The 20,148-nt window shown below is 36.8% G+C and overlaps 1 protein-coding gene across 1 annotated transcript in view; it reads left to right on the top strand.

Annotated features, from left to right (window-relative positions):
- The window catches only part of WASHC4 (WASH complex subunit 4), a gene marked incomplete at its 5' end in the record, with an annotated part of 43,391 nt that overhangs the window by 19,073 nt on the left and 4,170 nt on the right, over positions 1–20,148 (top strand). Inside the window, 19 exons of the mRNA XM_082481338.1 lie at positions 532–657; positions 2,005–2,112; positions 3,982–4,128; positions 4,234–4,313; positions 5,242–5,347; positions 6,183–6,299; positions 7,118–7,286; positions 7,424–7,578; positions 9,139–9,213; positions 10,041–10,145; positions 11,644–11,778; positions 12,519–12,627; positions 13,341–13,407; positions 14,022–14,108; positions 14,850–14,997; positions 16,330–16,426; positions 16,908–17,104; positions 18,140–18,239; positions 19,694–19,769. Coding sequence (XP_082337464.1) covers positions 532–657; positions 2,005–2,112; positions 3,982–4,128; positions 4,234–4,313; positions 5,242–5,347; positions 6,183–6,299; positions 7,118–7,286; positions 7,424–7,578; positions 9,139–9,213; positions 10,041–10,145; positions 11,644–11,778; positions 12,519–12,627; positions 13,341–13,407; positions 14,022–14,108; positions 14,850–14,997; positions 16,330–16,426; positions 16,908–17,104; positions 18,140–18,239; positions 19,694–19,761 — 2,196 coding nt within the window. The 3' untranslated portion in view covers positions 19,762–19,769. The remainder of the gene's footprint in view (positions 1–531; positions 658–2,004; positions 2,113–3,981; positions 4,129–4,233; positions 4,314–5,241; positions 5,348–6,182; positions 6,300–7,117; positions 7,287–7,423; positions 7,579–9,138; positions 9,214–10,040; positions 10,146–11,643; positions 11,779–12,518; positions 12,628–13,340; positions 13,408–14,021; positions 14,109–14,849; positions 14,998–16,329; positions 16,427–16,907; positions 17,105–18,139; positions 18,240–19,693; positions 19,770–20,148) is intronic.

Here is a 20,148-nt window from a genome sequence, read left to right as displayed (position 1 = left end):
TGCTATGTGTAACCAACATCGTATTTAAAAGCTTAAATAGAATGATTTAGAATTGATTGCTTTCTTAATGTGGGATGGACAGTTCTATTTAGACAGTGTAGAACTATGTAAATACTGTCAGTGTATTTATTCCATGGAATCTGGAAGTTTTAGGTTTTCTTTTTTTGTGATAGGCTGTTTTTTGGGGGGATAGGAGTTGTTTGGTGGGTTGGTTTACAATAGATATGAAACTATTAGACCTTTGAGGCTGTGCAATTAATTAATTCACTGAGTTTAATTTTAATGTCTCTAGAAGAGGTTAATGATCAGGTGATCTAATGGCTTGTAGGCAGTTTCATAATGTCTGCCCAATAAAAGGGTCTCATTAAGCTTTGGGATCTCAAGCTTGCTTATTAGGTGGAGTGCTAGGTTCTGTAGAGTGAGGAGGCAAAAGTTAATTCTGTAATGTGTGAAAGAAAACAAGAGAGGGTCTTATTTGATTGATATGTTGTGAAAAAATTCTTTCTCCCCCCTTATTAATTTTATTTTTAGGGTTTTCTTTATGCATACAGTCTTAGCACCATCATTAAAACTACAATGAATCTCTACATGTCAATGCAAAAACCTATGACCAAAACCTCGGTGAAAGCTCTGTGCAGACTTGTAGAACTTCTGAAGGTAGGTCACTGGATAAAAGCTGTTTATTTCATGCAGGCCTTTACAGACAACATTGATGAAACATGTATGAATACAACACATCCTTCCCCTCAGTCCCTGTGTCGTCCTCCGTCCGTCCCCCCCCAAAAAAACCCACCCCAAAAAACCCCAAGCCAACACAACTGGGTGGGGACGTTTTTTCATGGTTTCTTGTTCAAGACTAGATTTGATTAGAGAACAGGAGATTTGGGAAGCTAAAGCTGATTTATTTAACTTCTAATCACCTTCCTTAGTTGGTATCACAGAATGATTGAGGTTGGAAGGGACCTCTGGAGGTCATCTGGTTCAACCTCCCCCTGCTCAAGCATAGCCACCTAGAGCTGGTTGCCCAGGACCATGTCCAGATGACTTTTGAGTATCTCCAAGGATGGAGACTCCACATCTTCCCTGGACAATCAGCCTGTGCCAGTGCTTGGTCACCCTTACAGTAAGAAAGTGTTGCTTGATGTTCAGAGGGAACCTCCTGTGTTTCAGTTTGTGCCCATTGCCTCTTGTCCTGTCACTGGGCACTTCTGAAAAGAGCCTGGCTACATCATGTTTGCATCTTCCCTTCAGGTATTTATATACACTGATAAGATTCTGCCCTTCCCAAGCCTTCTCTTCTCCAGGCTGAAGAGTCCCAGCTCTTTCTGGACTCTCTCCAGTATGTCCATGCCTCTCTTGTACTGAGGAGCCCAGAACTGGACACACTATTCCAGGTGTGACCTTACCATTGCTGAGTAGAGGGAAAGGATCATTTCCCTCAACCTGCTGGCAATATTTTGTCTAATGCAGCCAAAGATACCATTAGCTGCCTTTGCAGCAAGGCGCACTGCTGGCTCACGTTCAACTTGGTGTCCACCAGGACCCCTACATCCTTTTCTGCCAAGCTGCTTACCAGCTGGATGGATCACAATATATATATATATATTGGCGTATGGGATTGTTCTCCCTGAGTGCAGGACTTTGCACTTCTCCTGGTACTTTTTCTAAAAGGAAAATACTCTGTTTTGAGATAACTTCAGAAAGTGATATTGAACAGGGCTGGACTACTTAAAAAAGAAAGAAAAAAAAACAAACCAAAACAAAAAAACCACCCCACCAAAATCACCCAACAAAACTTACATCAGTCTTAACTTTTTTACACTTCTGAATGATTTGATTTTCTCAGTTTCTAAGGGTTAATTGCAACTGTATGTTACTAACAGTATATTACAAACTGGAAAGGGTCTGTATTTGCAGTGTGGATGACTGCCAGCATAAAGACAAATTCTAAAGGCAATAATTTCATTAACTACCTGAACTATTGTGTTTTGGCATTGACTTTAGGCAATTGAACACATGTTTTACCGAAGAAGTATGGTTGTGGCAGATTCTGTGACGCACATTGCTCAGCATCTGCAATATCAGGCTCTTCACTCTATTTCTGTAGCCAAGGTATGTAATCCAAGTTCTAATAATGATTCTTCCTAGCTAAGTGTTTAAAAAAAATCTTAATTTTAAATTGAAGTATTTTTCTTAATTTTGCAAAATCTGTAGCATTGCTCTATCGTAGTCAACAGATATATAAACTTTCTAGTAGGTCAAAGCTTTGCCCTAGAAACTGTACAGCATAATGGCTATCCATTTTTGACAAAGAATGGGTCCTCTCTTCCTCTAAACTGTTGCACCTCTTGTCGTGTTCCTCTTGTGTTCTTTCTAGTTTATATTCCTAGTGATTTTCACAAACTGACCTATTCTTTTTTCCAATGCACATTCTTAAAGCAACCTGTTATGGGTCTAAGTAAACAGGCTGTTATTTATTTAAATCTTTGCTTTGCAAAATAGCAGTGGTTAATACATGATGGCTTTCAGGAATCTAAAACAGGCACAAATTCACTGTTTCTCTGTGGCACAAAATGGATTCTGATGGTGAGACACCATTATATCTACATATTATATCTTTTTATAAACAAGATCAGTTTACTACACATTTTGCTTATCAAATCTTAAAATATTGAATTCTGGGCAAATGGGAAAATGAGATTTTAGCATACCTGTTCTAATGTCTTAGTGTTTGTTTTTATTCTTCCATGACATTCAGTAGCAGAATTACAAAGGAGGTATACTATTGATGTCAGTGCAGCTATTAAATTTTCCTTTTATTTTTTTGTTTTGACCATGCTCACGTAAATGGATTACAATTTTACCCATAGACTTTTGTATTTTGGAAATTTGTTTTGATATGTTTGAAATTTGGCTGTAATCCTAACTTATGTATCTATCATCTCCTATTTTCTAGCATAAGAAAATAAAAGTCGTACTTCTAAAAAGCTGAGATAGATATCTATCTCAATATCAGGAGTAGCATGAACTGAAGAATTTCAAAGCTGCTAAGAAAAACCGTTTGACTTCAAAACAAACAGTTCACACATATTTGGATAACTTTCATAACCTTTTCCAATGATACATTGGTATTACATCACAAATTATTTCTAAATGCATAGAAATATACTGACAGTTATGTATTGAGTGGATATCAAAGAGAACATCTGTGAACAATTCTTGATATTTTGATGACTACTCATAAAAGACATGAGGCACATGCTGGTAAATAGAAGAGTTCACTAGTACTAATCTTTTATCTGCTCCACTTTGTTTCGAAGCGTTGTAAAGCCTAAGGTATATACCTACGCAGCTTTAGCACGTAAGGTTAGAAGCTTCATGTTGAACTTTCTTAGAATCAGAAGAGGTTTTCTTTAACTCTTTCATGAAACTATACCTCTCCTGAGTTACATTGCTACTCGCAAACATGTCTGTGACTTAAACTTCTTAGCCAGGGGCTTGCTTCCCTTCATTTGTTCATGCAAATGCTTTTGAAGTTAATCTTTCTGATAAATTAGAATTTGTAGAGAATTGCAAGTGTTTGTTATTACCAAGTTTGTGTCTTATGGATGTTCAGCTGTAAACTGGATTTTGTTACCAACAACAGGGAGTCACTGATTCAAAAAGAATTTAAAAGAATTAAATTACATGTACCTTAGAATTAAAACTGGCGTGCAGTCATGTGCAGCTTGCGCAGTATTTGTACGCTGTATGACCTGACCCATGTTCAGGCTGAACTGCACATATTCCAGGTATATAGAGAGGTAATGCTGCTGAATTGAATAAGTGAATCTAGATTCAGTTAGCTCTGTTCGCAAAATGTAATTTGTTTGCAGAAATACTCAATTTATGACAAGTCTGTAAGCTTTGGAAAGAAGAGGTAAGAGATTGCTTTTGGGCTTAGGTAACTTTTATCTGAATTTCTGTGTCTCTCTCATCTAGAAAAGAGTAATTTCTGATAAAAAGTACAGTGAGCAACGCCTGGATGTCCTCTCTGCTTTGGTATTGGCTGAGAACACCCTCAATGGGCCAAGTACAAAACAGAGGCGACTAATTGTTTCCCTTGCACTAAGTGTGGGAACACAAATGGTAAGTGCCGTGATTGTTCCAGGCCTTTACTTGTTTGGTGTAGTATCTTATAAAGAAATATAATCTTGTCGTCTTTTTCTTTTTTTTTTTCCGTCATTTGCACAGAAAACTTTTAAAGATGAAGAACTCATTCCCCTTCAGTTAGTTCTGAAAAAACTAGACTTGATCAGTGAACTTACAGAGCGGTAAGCAGTGGCACATAATATATAGAAGGCAGCGTAGTGTCACTAGGGGAGCTGGATCTTCACTGTGCGAATTGCAAAATTGGGTAGCTGCGTGCTGGTGGTGATTTTTGCATGTATTGTAGACCAGGGATGGATAGAAAGAATTCCAGAGCTAAGCCTGAAGCTTGCTGGTCTTTGGGCAAGTCATATTTTACCTAACTGTTGCCAATTAGGTAATCCACTTCTCTGATGGTTTAGAAATTCTGTCACTTTCTTGGATGACTGGTCTTTGGTATGCTAAAGTCTTCCTCTTAACCCAAATGTTAGGAGTTAATACCAGTCTGTTTGGGAGATCAGGCTGTTAGTTCACATGTGGCACCATGTTTTACTGATGCTGAATTTTCTGTGGACACTCAAGTTACATAATGTTCTCCATCTGAAAGCCAGGTGACTATCTGGGTTCCATGCATACTTTATGGAGAGACAAACACCTTCAGTGGATGACTGATGGGATAAATTCTTGGAATAAGTGTACACAGGTTATATGAGGAGAGGCCTGTTTCTTTTTTTTTTTTTTTTTTTCCACTTACAGGAGAAATTTAGAATGTGTTTGACCTCTAGGCTACTAATTATATGCCATAATAAAATAGTTATTGCAGATTTTGCTGTAATATGAGGCTTAATTCTTTCAGAGACTGAGTAAACCTTTTTTCTAAAGCAGGTACCTTTTTTTTTTTTATAAATAGCCTAGTGGAGAACAAGAAATAAGAAGTTATTTGTTAAAGAACTTTCTTTTGAAGGACAATGCATCTGGATTGTTAAAGTAACCATTTAAAACTGAAGTTTGAAAAGCAGTTGTCTTTCATTTGAATGCACTAAAATAAATATCACTGTGTTAGAAGAATGGCTTCTTCCAATTCTGTGTCTAATAAGTAATCTTGTATTCTAGAGTTCGAGCACAATGTGACTGTTGTTTCTTATACTGGCATCGAGCAGTCTTTCCAATCTATTTAGATGATGTGTATGAAAATGCAGTTGATTCTGCTAGACTGCATGTAAGTAATAATGTTAGCAACTTATTTAACAAGCCACTGTAGTGGGAGGGATTCAGAGGAGAGGATAAAGCTTAGACTGAAACTCAAGGAAAAAGCTAAAAAAATAAAAAGTAAAACCCGGGCAAGGGTTACTACTAAGGCAGAAATTTCTTGTCCATCTGGAGGATGTAAAAGCAATCTTTGTTCTAAATCTAATTAAAGTATATCTATTAGATTGCTCTAAGAGTCTCAGGTTCCTGTTGTTAACTCTGGGTCTCTGTGTGTCTGTCTATCTCTTTGTTCCTCTTTTCATTCATTCGAATTTGAAATGAACACTTTTTTGCTAGACTTGAACATCAAAAACATTTGTTCCACATTGTGGTTACAAATTTCAAAAGCATATATCACTGTTCAGTGATGCCGTGTGGGATAGTTGTCCTGTAGCTTTTTAGACACACACCCCCACCCCCACCCCCCCATCTCCCCTCTTTGAAGTGTCAGGCATTTGCTGCTGATGTGAATCATGCTTTTTCATGCTAATCCTGATAAAAATCAATCATCTCTTCCAGTATTGTGCATGCCATGGTCAATTACAGTACTAAAATGAACAAAGTGCAAATAATTTGAGATGAAATAGCTAATAATTATGACCTTCCAGTAAACAGATCAGTAACAACTAAATACTTCAGATGAACACATTAATGACTGGAAACTTCAGTAGGGTTTATGAAGTCTATTTTTAATAAAAATTGGAAGACTAGCAATTTTGATTCGTTTGTTAGCTTTGAACACTATTTGAGATGCTGTCGACTTGTCTGTCAACCTGTTGGTTAAGCATAATAGCTTCTTTTTTCAGTATATGTTTAGTGCACTACGGGACTGTGTACCTGCTATGATGCATGCAAGACACTTGGAATCTTACGAGGTGCTTCTGGAGTGCTATGACAAAGAAATCATGGAAGTGCTCAATGAGGTAATTTGTTGTGAATGTCACTGATCGAGGTTATTTAAGACCTGTTGTTAATGGTATATGTGTTGGCAGGGAACATGAAAATACTGCACTATAAATTACATAAGTTGACAGAACCTCAGTTACAGGTTTGATTATGCAGACAAAGGAGTGTTTTTTGTCAGATTAGCTTCTGCTTGTATGAATGCTTAACATAAGTACTACTGTTTTTAGTAGGTATGCATGGTTTTTAGTAGTGAAGGCTCTGTAAATGTAGGTGGCCTCTTTAGTGAATTATTATCTAGAATTAGATAGGATGTTTGACCGAAAATGTGAATTCAGATTTCCCAAGTACTAGGTTTCTACCTTTGAACCACTCTTTGTTTGATCAGTTCAAAACCAAACATTACATATTCTGCAGAAAATTAGGCTGAATTACTTATTGCAAGACTCTTCCCCACTGAGTTAGGTCTTGGTATTATCTAGATAGATAACCCTAAGCCCAGTTCCTCTTAAAGATGAGAAGTGAGAATACTTAAATTGGGTTAAACTCCTGCATGGAAGTTTTAATCATGTACAGAATGGCACTAAATCTTTACCTTTTCTGAGCTGTGTGTAGCTTTTTCTTGCTATTGTGTACTAGAACAAGAACACAGGAATGAAATATCCTTGTGGTTCCCAAGTATTGATTCTCTTAGACTTGTGTGGCCCTGCCAAAGCAAACCCGTCTTCTCTAGTTTCACTAGTCTTTTATGTATCTCTAGAGAGAGAATGGGGGTTTTGCTAACAGAGCATTGTAAGCGGACACAGCACATGACTTTTTTTTTAACTTCCTTGCATAGCACTTGCTGGACAAATTATGTAAAGAGATAGAAAAAGACCTGCGCTTATCAGTTCATACACACCTAAAGCTGGATGACAGAAACCCCTTCAGAGTTGGTATGAAGGATTTGGCTCACTTCTTCTTTCTGAACCCAATACGTTTTTTCAATCGATTCATTGACATAAGAGGTGAGGAGTTACACGTTTTCTTGATTCCATTACTTTTGTCTCTGTTACACTTTGGCTTAGTATATCTTCACTTCTTTCCACACTTCCCTAACTAAATAGGTAGTATTATTTTAGTTCATCCTTTTATGTGTTTACAGCTTATGTAACTCACTATTTGGACAAGACCTTCTACAACTTAACGACTGTAGCTCTTCATGACTGGGCCACCTACAGTGAAATGAGAAACCTAGCAACTCAGCGCTATGGTTTAAGTATGACTGAAGCACATCTTCCCAGCCAGACTCTGGAACAGGTACAGTGCCCACAGGACATGAATATCATTTGTTCACTGTCATGCTAGCTAGCTAGCTACTCAAAGGACTGTTGAAATGAAAGTATCTAAGAGTAGAGAACTGTTTGGCCTTTGATTTCTCATTGACTGCTGAGACAGGATCTTTGTCTACGTTTGGAAATAACACCAAGATCAGTTAATTTCATGTTGGAGTTATGGGGTATCATTCATTTTTTTAACATAAGATTTAATAAAATGAAATAGGAAATGCAAAATCAGGGAACATTTTCTTGAAAATTCAGTATCAGCAGTTTGGCAAGCAGTATATCTGGAATGTGAGTCTGGAATGATCTTTGAATGATGGGTCTTTTCCCTGGTTTATTGCTTGCTTCTCAGGAGGTTCTGCTTAGTGATCATCAAGAGAAACTTTCACAGGCTGGACATCAAGGATTTTGGGACATCCGTGGTTAGCTTAATGGGAGAGTGACTCAGAGCCTCCTGGAAACTGCTAAACATGGTTACATATAGATTAAAGTTGTAATTTCATCAAGTTAATGGTAAAGGCATTCACTGTTATAGGGTTGGTGAAAAAGAAATACAACCTGCATATTTCTGAAGACTTTCCTTCAATAGTTTCGGTGTCTTGGATATTTTGGCAGTTACCTTCATTCCCTCATTTGAGTTAGCACATTGGTGAAAGCACTTAGAAATATGGCCTCTTTTTTTTTTTTTTCTAACGTTCATGATGGCTGTACCTTCCTAAGTTGAAGGAGGGCATAGAACTAAGAACTGTGTAGCTGCTTCTTGGTACAGAAATGCTGTGGATCAGTTTCTATTTCTGCCTTTTGCTTTATGTTGGCAGTATTTGGCTATCACATTGTTATAAAGAATTAAATATTTTCACAACATTGGTTTCATAATATTCATTCTGGTATGAGCTTTACTTCAAAACAAAGACACCCCGCACTCCATTTTCCCCTCAGCCCGGGCAAAATCCTGGTAAAATCCTTGGCACAACCAGAACTAGAGTGTACAGATTAAATAGCATCCTTTCTATGCACAGTGATGCTAAAGGGACTTCTTCAAACAAAACAATTGTAAAACTTATATTGTAAATACAAAACTTCAGTTTTCTAGACAGGTTGGACAAAACTATATCAAAAAGTAGCTAGTTGCTTATGTCTCAGTAGAAATCTACGTGTTTATAGAAGTCTCTAAGGCAAGATTGCATTTTCTGGAATCTGAGAATAGCCAAATTTTTTTTTTTTTTTTTTGTTTTGGGCAGGGGGATGGCTTGTGGCATAGACTGGAAGATTCCTTACTTTCAGGGGAAGTTGGGGAAAAAACAGGCAGAAGTGTAAATGTTAAAACGTGAGCTGAGCTTTTTTCTACCCTAAGCATTATCTTGCAGACACTAAACAAAAATTAAGAGATTCTTTGTTTTGTAAAGTGAAAACATTGCTTTCTAAAATGCTTTTAAGTAACTACAGAGATAGTATTCTCATACCTTAGTGGTTAGGCATGTTGGTAGTTCTTGAGAATTTTTATCTTAATTGTTCTCAATAGATAATATTGTTTCAGGGCCTGGATGTTTTGGAAATCATGAGAAATATTCATGTTTTTGTATCCCGCTACCTCTACAATCTGAATAATCAGGTAAGGTATATCCCGTACTTTTTCCTGGATTTTACTCTGATTTGAAGGGATTGAGAAGTGCAGAGTAGTAGAAGTGTAAGAAAAATCCAAGCTGAACATACATAATAACAAGCTGTAAAATAGCTATTGCTGCTTTAGAAAAACATCTTTGGGGATGCTGTAGATATGCTTAGAGAACGTTCTCCGAGACCTATTTGAGTGTGGCATTGCCAGTAGGATCATTCCATGTCAAATATTCCACTGAAGCTGGGAGAAGGCAGCAAGGATAGTTGGCTGCTTTATAAGTACATACTAAATATGTGATTTTTCAACTTGAAAAAGGGTATCTGAAAATGGGTTATTAGAGAGATGAAGCAGTGAATGGCATGGAGAACATGTACAGGGAACAACACTTTGATTTCTCACAATGTGGGAATGAGGGGCCCACTACAAAAAGTGAGCAGCTTCCTTAAAGAAAAGGAAGCACTTGGTTTCGTAGCACTTAATTCAGTGGTGGAATTTGTTGCCATGGTATATAGTGGGGCTAAAAGTACAAACAGGTGCTGAAAGCGTTTAGACCAATTAATGTAGGATATAGTCTTAATAAATATGAGCGTTTGGGTGCAACATCCACCTTGGAATTGTTTAATCTCCACTTTGCAGAAAGTGTAAGAACCTACTAGATAAAGTTCACTGTATGCATGCTCTGTTTTCTCGATTCTTTTCCTAACCACCAGTTATTACTTGCTCTCAGAAATGTGATATGGACTACCTAGATTGATAATTTATCATAGAGTCAGTTTTTAGGTAAAAACTTTTTTCTTTTTTCCCCCCTTCTTGCCTCCCAGATCTTCATTGAAAGAACAAGTAATAACAAACACTTGAACACTATCAATATCCGTCACATTGCTAATTCAATTCGAACTCATGGAACAGGAATCATGAACACAACAGTGAGTATTTTTTGCACTGTTGTTTATTTTTTTAATAGTGCACAAAAGCCTCCAAACTCTTGTGTCTTCTAATGGTCTATTTGGTTTTGCAGTTTTAATAATGCAATAAATAATAACGTTCTCTGTATATTAATAAAACAAATCGGTTCTTGGACACAACACAGATCCATATCAGAAGATCTCTCGGGAGTTATGCTACTTCCAGTTGTTACATAAAAGTTAATGAAGAGATCTAAAACCACATCAAATAAGATACAGATGTTCTGGTGGGACTCTGAATTTCAGTAAAGAAATAATACTTATCAAACTAGCATAGTAGAATATTTTAATTTCTAAGCTGCCTGCATAAATTAGCATGCTCTAAGATTCTGCTTATTGACATTTAACTGCAGAAAAGTATCTGTCTACTGAAGCAAATCTTGAAAAAATGCAATATTAACTTTTTAAGTTTATGTTGTAATTGTTAAGCTTAAACATCAGCTTTTCAGTTTGTGAAATAAAAGCTACAAATCTCTGATAATTTATTGGCAACACTTTTAATGATGTCTGTAGTGTAGGTGGCCATTTTAATCAGTTGAAGGCATTTACCTCTTTGCAAGGTAAATAAGGGTGCTTGCAGTTGCTTACTTACTGCAGCAGGAATTTATCATTGTGGTTCTCACGTTTGGCACTGTATTCAAATCTATTTTCAGATTGGTGCTTTCCAGTCTGCTGCTCAACTTTGTACCTCTGCTGCTTTCTTTTTCCCTATCTGGCCTTATAAAAAAAAAAAAAGAGCAAACCAAAAAACAAAACTTGCTGAAATATTGAACCCACTCTCAAGTCTTTACTTTAAAAGTGGAAATTATTAGAAAAGGTTTTCAGGATTTCTGGTGTTATTGGAAATAACTTCCCTTGCACTATTATTCTGAGCGTGGGGATTTCAGTTACTCAAAAAAATAAATGCTGTTATGTTATTTCCTGGTGATGTAGATTTAATCACTTCTGATTGTGGGTAAAGTTGTTTATGCAGACATGAGAAGTAATTGAGATGTGCAGGGTGGAAGTGTGCTTCTGCCTTGTGGGAGAGTGTTTTAGCAAACTTTGAGGAAGTGAAAAGGTGTGTCAGGAAGGTTATGCAGATCCCACAACTTGACTGAGGAAATTGAGCTTGTGTGCCCTTTTCAACTTGAAATGATTGTGTTGCTTCAAAAGGACAGTTACAGGATATTCTGGACATAAACCGATGACCTGTGTAGGGCAGGTCATCGAACTGAAATAGCTAACTTGTCCCTTGGTTCCTCTGCCATTCCTGGAAGAGAGTAGGACTTCCAGGAGAAGAGTTTTATTTATTCTTTTAAATCAGTGAAATTAAAATGGTAAGTTGAGCATAATAAATTGAAGTAAACTGAATAGAAGGTTCCATATAAAGTTACTCGGGAATCTATTGAAAATGGGTTGCTAGATATAGTTGTTACTTTGCTAACTTTCTTGATTTGACTATTTGTTTTTCTTCTAGGTAAACTTCACTTACCAGTTTTTGAGGAAAAAGTTTTATATTTTTAGCCAGTTCATGTATGATGAACATATCAAATCCAGACTTATCAAAGACATCAGATTCTTCCGGGAAGTCAAGGATCAAAATGATCACAAGGTATAGTAATTTCTGAAGGATTAAGAGGAACTTGGCTAAAAGAACCCCCAGTTTCATGTGACTGAAGGTGCACCAAACCATAGCATACTATTTAAACGTGTATCTCCAGACAAAGCGACAGCTTTTGTCCTAGCAAAATGCAGTATTACAAATGTCTGTGTTCAGGATGGCTTTGTTTCATTTTTGGCTGCTCTGTAAATATGGGGTTGGCTAAAATCATTTTCTCAGTGACTTGAAGACAATGATTTGATGGAGTCATAGTCCGTTGAAGGTTCTAAACTACTTCTGTTCCAAATCATGCTCAACAGTTGTCAGTTTTGAGTAATAAGATTATTCAGATTGAATCCAGAATGATGTGAACATGTAGCACTTATTCAAGTATCTCAAGATTTGGGGACTAGGATCTGATTTTTCCGTGCTGGAAAACTGATTTATCAAAAATGCGAGACAATGTATTTAGTAAAATAGGCTGCCAGATTCTTTGTGTGTTACTTCTTTTAGGATTACTTTCTCATTCACAGTAATGCTCTATTTCAATTCTCAGCTTGCAGGAGTGACAGCCAGATGACTTTTGTGACCTAATATAGACAGGCAGGTGTCTAATTTATATAAAAAAAAAAAAAACGCAAACTGTAGATGTGAGGTAGGAATACATTGCAAATAGAATTGTATTGACACGTTGAATTTTTTTTTAAGAATAGGAAATTATTCTTACAAATTATTCTAAAATATTTTTCTAGTATCCATTTGAAAGAGCAGATAAATTCAACCGTGGCATCAGAAAACTTGGAATAACCCCAGATGGCCAGAGCTATCTTGACCAGTTCAGACAACTCATAAGTCAAATTGGTAAGAAACACCATCTAAGACAATGTTATAAATTATATTAAATGGAAGAGGTCTTTATAGTCTAGTTACTGAACTTTTACCTCAGGCTAAAACTAGGTTTAACTCCAGTCAGATAGAAAGTAGCCCGTGTGAAATAAATACTCTTGTCTAATTACACAGGAATGGCCCTTGCACATTTTAATCTAAAATACAGCTACAGCTTGCATGGGTGCTTGTTCACTTTTATGCTTTTCTTTATGTTATGGAACTGACTTTTATCCAGATTAAGTGTATTTCCCAGTTAAAAAAAAAAATAGTACATATAAGTTCATGTATTTCAGAAAATGGCTGTACATGCAGCTGAAGTAACTTGGAGTGAAGTGTGACATTAAATGGTATTTTCAGCCATTGATGCTGTAGATGTGGAGGACTGGTTTGAACTTGCAAGTGTTTAATGTGCCAGTGGAAAGAGTCTGTACTGCTTGGCCCTTATACTATCATGGAAGTGAACACAACCTTGCTAGATGATGTATTTGTGTTTTATTTCTCTACATAGACTTTTGATACCAGGGTTCAATGTAACTTTAACTTGGCTTTTAGAACTGTTTCTTTGCCAAAACTATATGGCAACTTTAACATACATTTCAGAGCTTACAGGAGTTATAAAGAGTGTGTGTGTAAATTTAAATAATTATAAATTACTTCCTTGTATTTTGTGTGTTTTTTTTTTTAAGGCAACGCTATGGGTTATGTACGAATGATAAGATCTGGTGGACTTCACTGCTGTAGTAGTGCAATTAGGTACTTCCACAAATACTTAATTTTTCTGTTTGCTCCTTCTCATTCCTTTGCTCCCTATTCATGCTAATATTCCCTAGGTTCTTACCCATCCCCCATAAATTTTGATTATAAGGGTCCATTTTTATGCCTTCGTTGAAGTGGAATTATCAAAACTAGTGTTGAAATTCAGAATTCATTTCCATAAAACACCAAAAATTGAACAAATAATGTGGAAAAACACTGCAAAAGAGTTAATAGAATGTACATCTAAGTCATTAGTCCTTAATTAAGTCAGTAATTTCTGAAGTTAATCACTTCGAGAGGGTGCATTAAGGAAAAACAGTACAAGCCCTGAGGGACTTGGAAAAAACATTTATTTGATACTACTTTGTATATGGATGGTTGTCTGTGTTTATATTAGGTCACTAAAATGTAGTGACTTTTACATACAAATAGTTGGTTTTCTTGCAAATAACAGTAAATTTATAGTTATCAAGTGCAGCAAGTGCTAGGGGCAGGAGATGGTATAAGTAGTTCAAGCCCAGAAGACTAAATGAAGTCAATTATAAAATATGGTAGATACTTCAGTGAACACAGACAGTTGAACATAATACTAAAAAACAGTAAGTTTTCAGGTTTGTTCCTGATCTGGAAGATATCGTTAACTTTGAAGAGCTGGTGAAAGAAGAAGGACTCTCAGAAGAAACGCAAAAAGCAGCAAGGTACCGTAACATCGTGCTTTTAAGATTTTGGGCAATTGTAATTTTGAAGTTGTAAATGCAGCTGTTAGTTGCATTTGTGTGTGTGTGTGTGTTAAAAGTTCGACAGAATTTATGCTAAAATATTTGCTGCTCTTAAAAGCAGAGAAGATAGAAGCAGTTATTTTAAAAATGCTGAATGTGAAGTGGTATTTCAGGAAGCTCAGAATGGACATTAGGAAAAGGTTCCTCACTGAGAGTGTGCTTGGTTGCTGGAACAGGCTTCACAGGGAAATGGTCACAGCATGAAGCCTCTCAGAGTTCAAGGAGCATCTGGACGATGCCCTTAGTCATAAGGTTTAGTTTTAGGTAGTCCTGCAAGGAGCAGGGAGTTGGACTTGATGATCCTTATGGGCCCCTTCCAACTTGTGATATTCTATGATTTGTACTAATAGACTGCTAGACCCTGATTTCTTGATAAAATCCTTGTGGTTTAAAGGCTAAGCTTCCTTGCCACATGTCTGACATCTGCTTTTAGAATGTTCAGGGCCTTAGGAAAGTATTCATAAACCTTTTTTGAGGAAATTAAATCAAGAAAGGTGATTCAAGGTGGCTGTAGAGGTAGGGTGTAATCTTGGACACTCTGGTCTGAATACTGGATTGTAGGTGCAGCCAAAGGTTGAAGAGAGGTTTGTTACCCTGAAGTGTGAGTAAGCAAGGAAACTTTTATCAGAAGCCAGGTAACGTATTGCTTATCCTTTGCAGGCAGTTGGACTCTGTCCTCAGTGACCTCACGCGTAACTTTGCAGAAGGAACGGAATACTTCAAGATGCTTGTGGATGTATTTGCTCCTGAATTTCGCAGTCCAAAGAATATGCATTTGCGGAACTTCTATATAATTGTTCCCCCACTGGTTAGTATTTGCACTGTGTGTACCAGTACTTATTTTAAAAAAAAGTAGCAGATCAGGTTTGAGTTTAAATATTTTGTATTAGGCTGTTGTTTATCATGTTCTACTTTCCTCTCTAATTATGAGTGGGATAGCTTTGAGCGTGGCTTTGTTGATAATTGTCCAAAGCCACGTTTTTCTTTGTCTAGATCAATTTGTGTACTAGCACTCAAAAGGTAACTTAAAAAACTTCTTTTCCTCCTTTTTGAATCAAATTTGGGGAAGCCAAGATGAAAAAAAGAGGAATTAGAACAGCAAGGATGAAGGGAGTTTAAAACCATGTTCTTCAGCTCTCTCATGTGTGCACTCTTTCTGCATCACATGAGGTATCTTTAGGCTCCTTTAATATCATGATCCAATGGAGTACAACTGGGGCATTCCCTATTGCAATTGGACCTGCTTCTGCTGATGAGCTTTGTTTGGAACGAGTCCAACTAATTGAGGCGATGCACACTTGAGTGCAGCATTCTAGGCATTTGGAAGCAGTTGGGTTTGAAGGCCCAAGTGATCTAAACAGATGCACATGCAACATCCTATTTTAGAAACTAATTTTGGAACGTTGATGAGCCATAAACTTAAGACTGAGAAGACAGGTACGTGATGGTGATAGAAGTGAGGGAATGTAAAGGCTCAAGACAAATGCTTTCATTCTTTTTCCTTCCTGTTTGTGAAGTCTTTTCCGATAAATACAGTTTCAGGAATGTATGATCCATTTTAATTTTAAAAAGGCATTTCAGTGCAGTTAAATTTGAAACTGTCATAGGTTTTCGCGAAACACATTTCCATGTGTCGAGCAGTTATTGTATATAGACACGTACACATTGCTCGGTATTACTACCTGGATCTATTGTTCGACATCAACGTAAATGGAAGACTATTGGAATATTTTTACTGTATTCTAGATAGAGTGAAATAGCACACTGTAGCTTTAAAACACTAGTATCTTTAAGCTTCCAGGAACCTGGGCTATTTTAAGATTCCTTTACTTATTTACATGTTTACCTTTAGTAGTCATCAAGAGAATGCAAAGTAATAGAGTCTGACAATAACAGCGAAGACAAAGATGTTCCTTTTGTTTTTTACTTATGCATATGCAAATATTTTCCAAAGCTAAACTTGCTTTCTTCCCCAAAAATCTAGAAAAAGAACAAGTTTTCACACAAAAGAGCCTAATGATGGGAGACACAATAGTTTGGGGCATGGAATTCTATTTGTAGGTAGCAGCATGCATGTGAATACCTTTTAAAATTTGTAAGTCTTTCTTGATGATTCCAAGACAGTTTTTCACCCTTTCAGACCCTCAATTTTGTAGAGCATTCCATCAGTTGCAAGGAGAAATTGAATAAGAAGAACAAAAGTGGAGCAGCTTTCACTGATGATGGGTTTGCCATGGGTAAGTTTCAGCATGCTGACTAGCTTTTGGGTAAGCCAACATAATGGATATTTGCAAGAAAACTTTTGTTTATATTTTGTGTGTTCCCATAATTAAAAAAATCCGGAACTTGGGTTGTCTTTGCTTCAGCACAATGGATTTGAGGGCTGTTGTTTAGTTCAGAATCCCCTAAGCATCAAATAGCTGAGTATGGGAGCAGTTAGTTTTGTTGTATGTTGGTACTCTCCAATTTCTTTCAAAGCTTGCAGATCTCAGCAGATGAGAAGGTATGTCAGTCTTTGAGTAAGCTATGAGGGTTTCAAAAATGGAAGCTTGTTCTTTATTATGATTTTTTTCCTGTTAGATTTAATTGTAAATTAATTGCAATTTAAATTTTAATTGTGTGGGAATTACCAACTTTGGCTGATCCGTTAAAGACATGCACAAAAATGTTTTACAAATTACATGTTAACTTTGGTACATGGTTTGTTAATGACTACAGGTGTGGCTTACATTCTGAAGCTTTTGGATCAGTACCAAGAGTTTGATTCTCTGCACTGGTTCCAGTCTGTCAGAGAGAAGTACGTGAAGGAAATAAGAGCAGTAGCTAAGCAACAGAATGTGCAGTCCACTAATCAAGATGAAAAACTACTACAAACTATGAACCTTACCCACAAGCGACTGGAAGTTTGTTTACAGGTATAAATAACATGGGTCTAGTTGTCTGTTCTGTATAGAGTTCTGCACTTATCCATCACAATTCAGTTATCTGTTTGCTGATGGAGCTTATCAAGAACAAAAATCATAGTGTTGTCTACAGCAACAATGCAAAAAGAGTATAAAGAGTTGAGGTGTATGGTTTGAAGGATATTTTGTAAGTGTTTGTAATACTATGTGAGTCAGGAACTTGACCTGGTTGATTGGAAGTCTCTGTCCCATGGAATTTCAAATCTAATGCAACTAAAACCTAAATGCTTAAGTCGGAGAGAATAACTTTTTGGTTAAATTTCTTATAACAAAGATTTTGCATAACACTCTGAACCCTCAGCGTTGCCTGGGGTGTTAATTCTGCATTGCTAAGTTGATGCACCAGCTGTCAAATAGAGGAAAGATGCATTTGAATTTTGAAGCAGAGCAGTTCAGGTTTCACCTGTGGTATAAATGCATGCTCCTTCTGCGCCCGCCACCTTTTGATTTGAGGAGGCTATGGGACAGATCTGTAGTTTGCTATTTATAAATAGTCCATTATTACATTCTGTAAAAGCACCTCTGTTGTTGAAATAGATAAAGCTCTGTATGTCCTCATGACTCCCGTGAGTGTCCACTATGTTTGGTCCTCTGCTGTTACAAAGCCCATGCCACTGAACCTTGTTCGGAAACTGATCAAGCTTGTGGTCATTTAAATTACTGGCTTGCATGACTTTCCATGGGCAAGTTACTCCAAATTCTCACTGCTGCTGCTTCAAACCTTGTTTTCAGCCTCAGTCGATTAGTGACAGATTTATTGCACTGATGCTGCTTTGCTTAAATTACTCTTTAAAGTTTTTGGCTGACATTTGCTTTGTAAAATGCACATGAACAAGGTATGAATGGAGGAGGATTTTTCAAAAGCATTTAAGTGATTTAGATATTGAAATCTAGTTGCTAGATGCTTCTGGAAAATCCCATTTATGTCGGTCTACAAATTCATTCTTGTGATATGCTGACACTTCTTTTCTGTATCTTTTCCCTTAGGAATTTGAACTCCTTTATTTCTCACTGAGTAGCGCAAGAATTTTTTTCAGAGCAGATAAAACTGCAGCAGAAGAAAACCAGGAAAAGAAAGAAAAAGAAGGTGAGTGAATTCTATAAGTAGAACATTTTGGCTCATGAGACTGTGTGCTTTTTTCTTTTTTCCATAGCTGCTGTCTTGCTAGTGGGTTGATTCTGTATTCCAGGAAGAGTTTTATGGGGTCAGGAATGATTGAGGAATCATAACCAGGTCACAGAGGCTGCCTTTGGAATGGGTGAATTTCAAGTTGGACTTCTGGGAGACGGGGGTGGGATGACCACAAAAAACCAAACAAACAACAACAAAAAAACCCAAACAAACAAACAAAAACAACCCCCAAAAATGTGGGACAGGGAGAAGTGCATAGCTGCAGTAATACTAAATTCAGTAACATCAGCATCCTACTTACCCTCCCAATTACCAATTTTGACAATGACAGCCTTTTCTGCACAACCTTAACTGGTGTGAAGTAAACTGGTGTTTTTCACCTGTTGTTTACCAGCTGTTTTTCAACTTAATGTCTGCAGATGATGCAGATACTGTACATGACTTTCAGATATTTATGATATGTTTTGGTCTACCATTGAGTTATATTCAAACGGCAAGATCTTAATTTGTGGTGTGGTCACTTGACTAGGTAACATGGGTAGTTTGTGTTTTATATTTGTGCTTATATATTCTCCCTCATGAATTCTGGAAGGTTCTCTTCAGTATGGGAAAACTTTTTCCAAAGAAATGAGAATGCTCCCAAGGATTAAGATACAGAAGTGCAGTTCATTCACAAGTTGCTTGGAAACTCAGGTAGCAGTATATTAAAAATGGAATCGGTAAATAATTTTCCATTGTAGGTCTGACAAAGACACAAGTGACCTGTGAGATTACAGCCTCTGAGCCGAAGATGAGTTTTCTTCTGTACTAGGAAAACAGTTTACAAAGAAAGAAGTCTTTCAGCATGAATTTATACTTGATCATATTCAGTGACGTTGCTTAAATAATTGTTCAGCTCAAAAAAAAAAACCCAAACCCAACTACAAGCATTGTGATGAGTGAGAATAGACACATTACCCCAGATTCTTTAGGAGAGCATTCTGTAGTACATCGGTTAATTATATTTTAGCTTAAATATTCACTGTTGTGATACACGTTCAGTTCCCTGAAGAATGTGTGTTGTAGTGAGAAAAGCTTGAAATGCATAGCAGGGTGGAAAGCTTTGAATGTGGTGATATCTTTGCTTTCTACCACAATATTTGGACTTTGACTCTGCAAAATGTGTGAGTGTGTATATGTGATCTTTACACAAGTTCTACTAGTTGAAGAAGCAGCATTTCACCCCAGACACAGATTTCTCCATAGAGCTGGGACCCTTTCTGCTGCAAGGCCAGTTTGCATATGCTGACCATGGTATACTGTATCAAGTGTGTTATGACATCAGCATAATATATATGCTAAGACTTTGTTTTTACTGCCTTGTGGATCGTGTTTAACACTTTATTCGTCTTTGTTTTCTATTTTTGTAGAAGAATCTGTTAAAGCAAGCAGTGGAGATCTTTCCAACTCTACGCCTGCGGATCCTGTTGTGAAATGATGTGGCTGGTATGGGTGATGATTACTTACTCAAATAATCCATGTTCTTGTCATTATCAGTAGGGGTGAAAGCTCTAGATTTGATGTACTTGCTCTGTTAAACCCAAGAGAAAATGTACAGCAGTATACTAGCATCCAGTGAGGCTAGGTCTGCATTTGTCTACATTTCCTGTAGAAACTCCTGTTTTTCAGGAGCTTACATTATTTACAGCACTTTCTTTAGATTGAAAATAATTATATAAAATGTTGACCTTGGAGGTAGCTATTTTAAAGTACAGATAAAAAAAACTTACTAATTTTTAGATGCATTCTTGCATCCCTAACATAGCATTTAAAAAAAAAAAAAAAAAAGACTCATGGGGCGTTGGTCTTAAGATTTGAACTGGTG

The sequence above is a fragment of the Vanellus vanellus genome, assembly GCF_965231255.1.
Source record: "Vanellus vanellus genome assembly, chromosome: 1".
NCBI lineage: Eukaryota > Metazoa > Chordata > Aves > Charadriiformes > Charadriidae > Vanellus > Vanellus vanellus.
The sequence above is the reverse complement of the archived record's forward strand: the minus strand, read 5'-3'. Positions and strand labels throughout refer to the sequence as shown.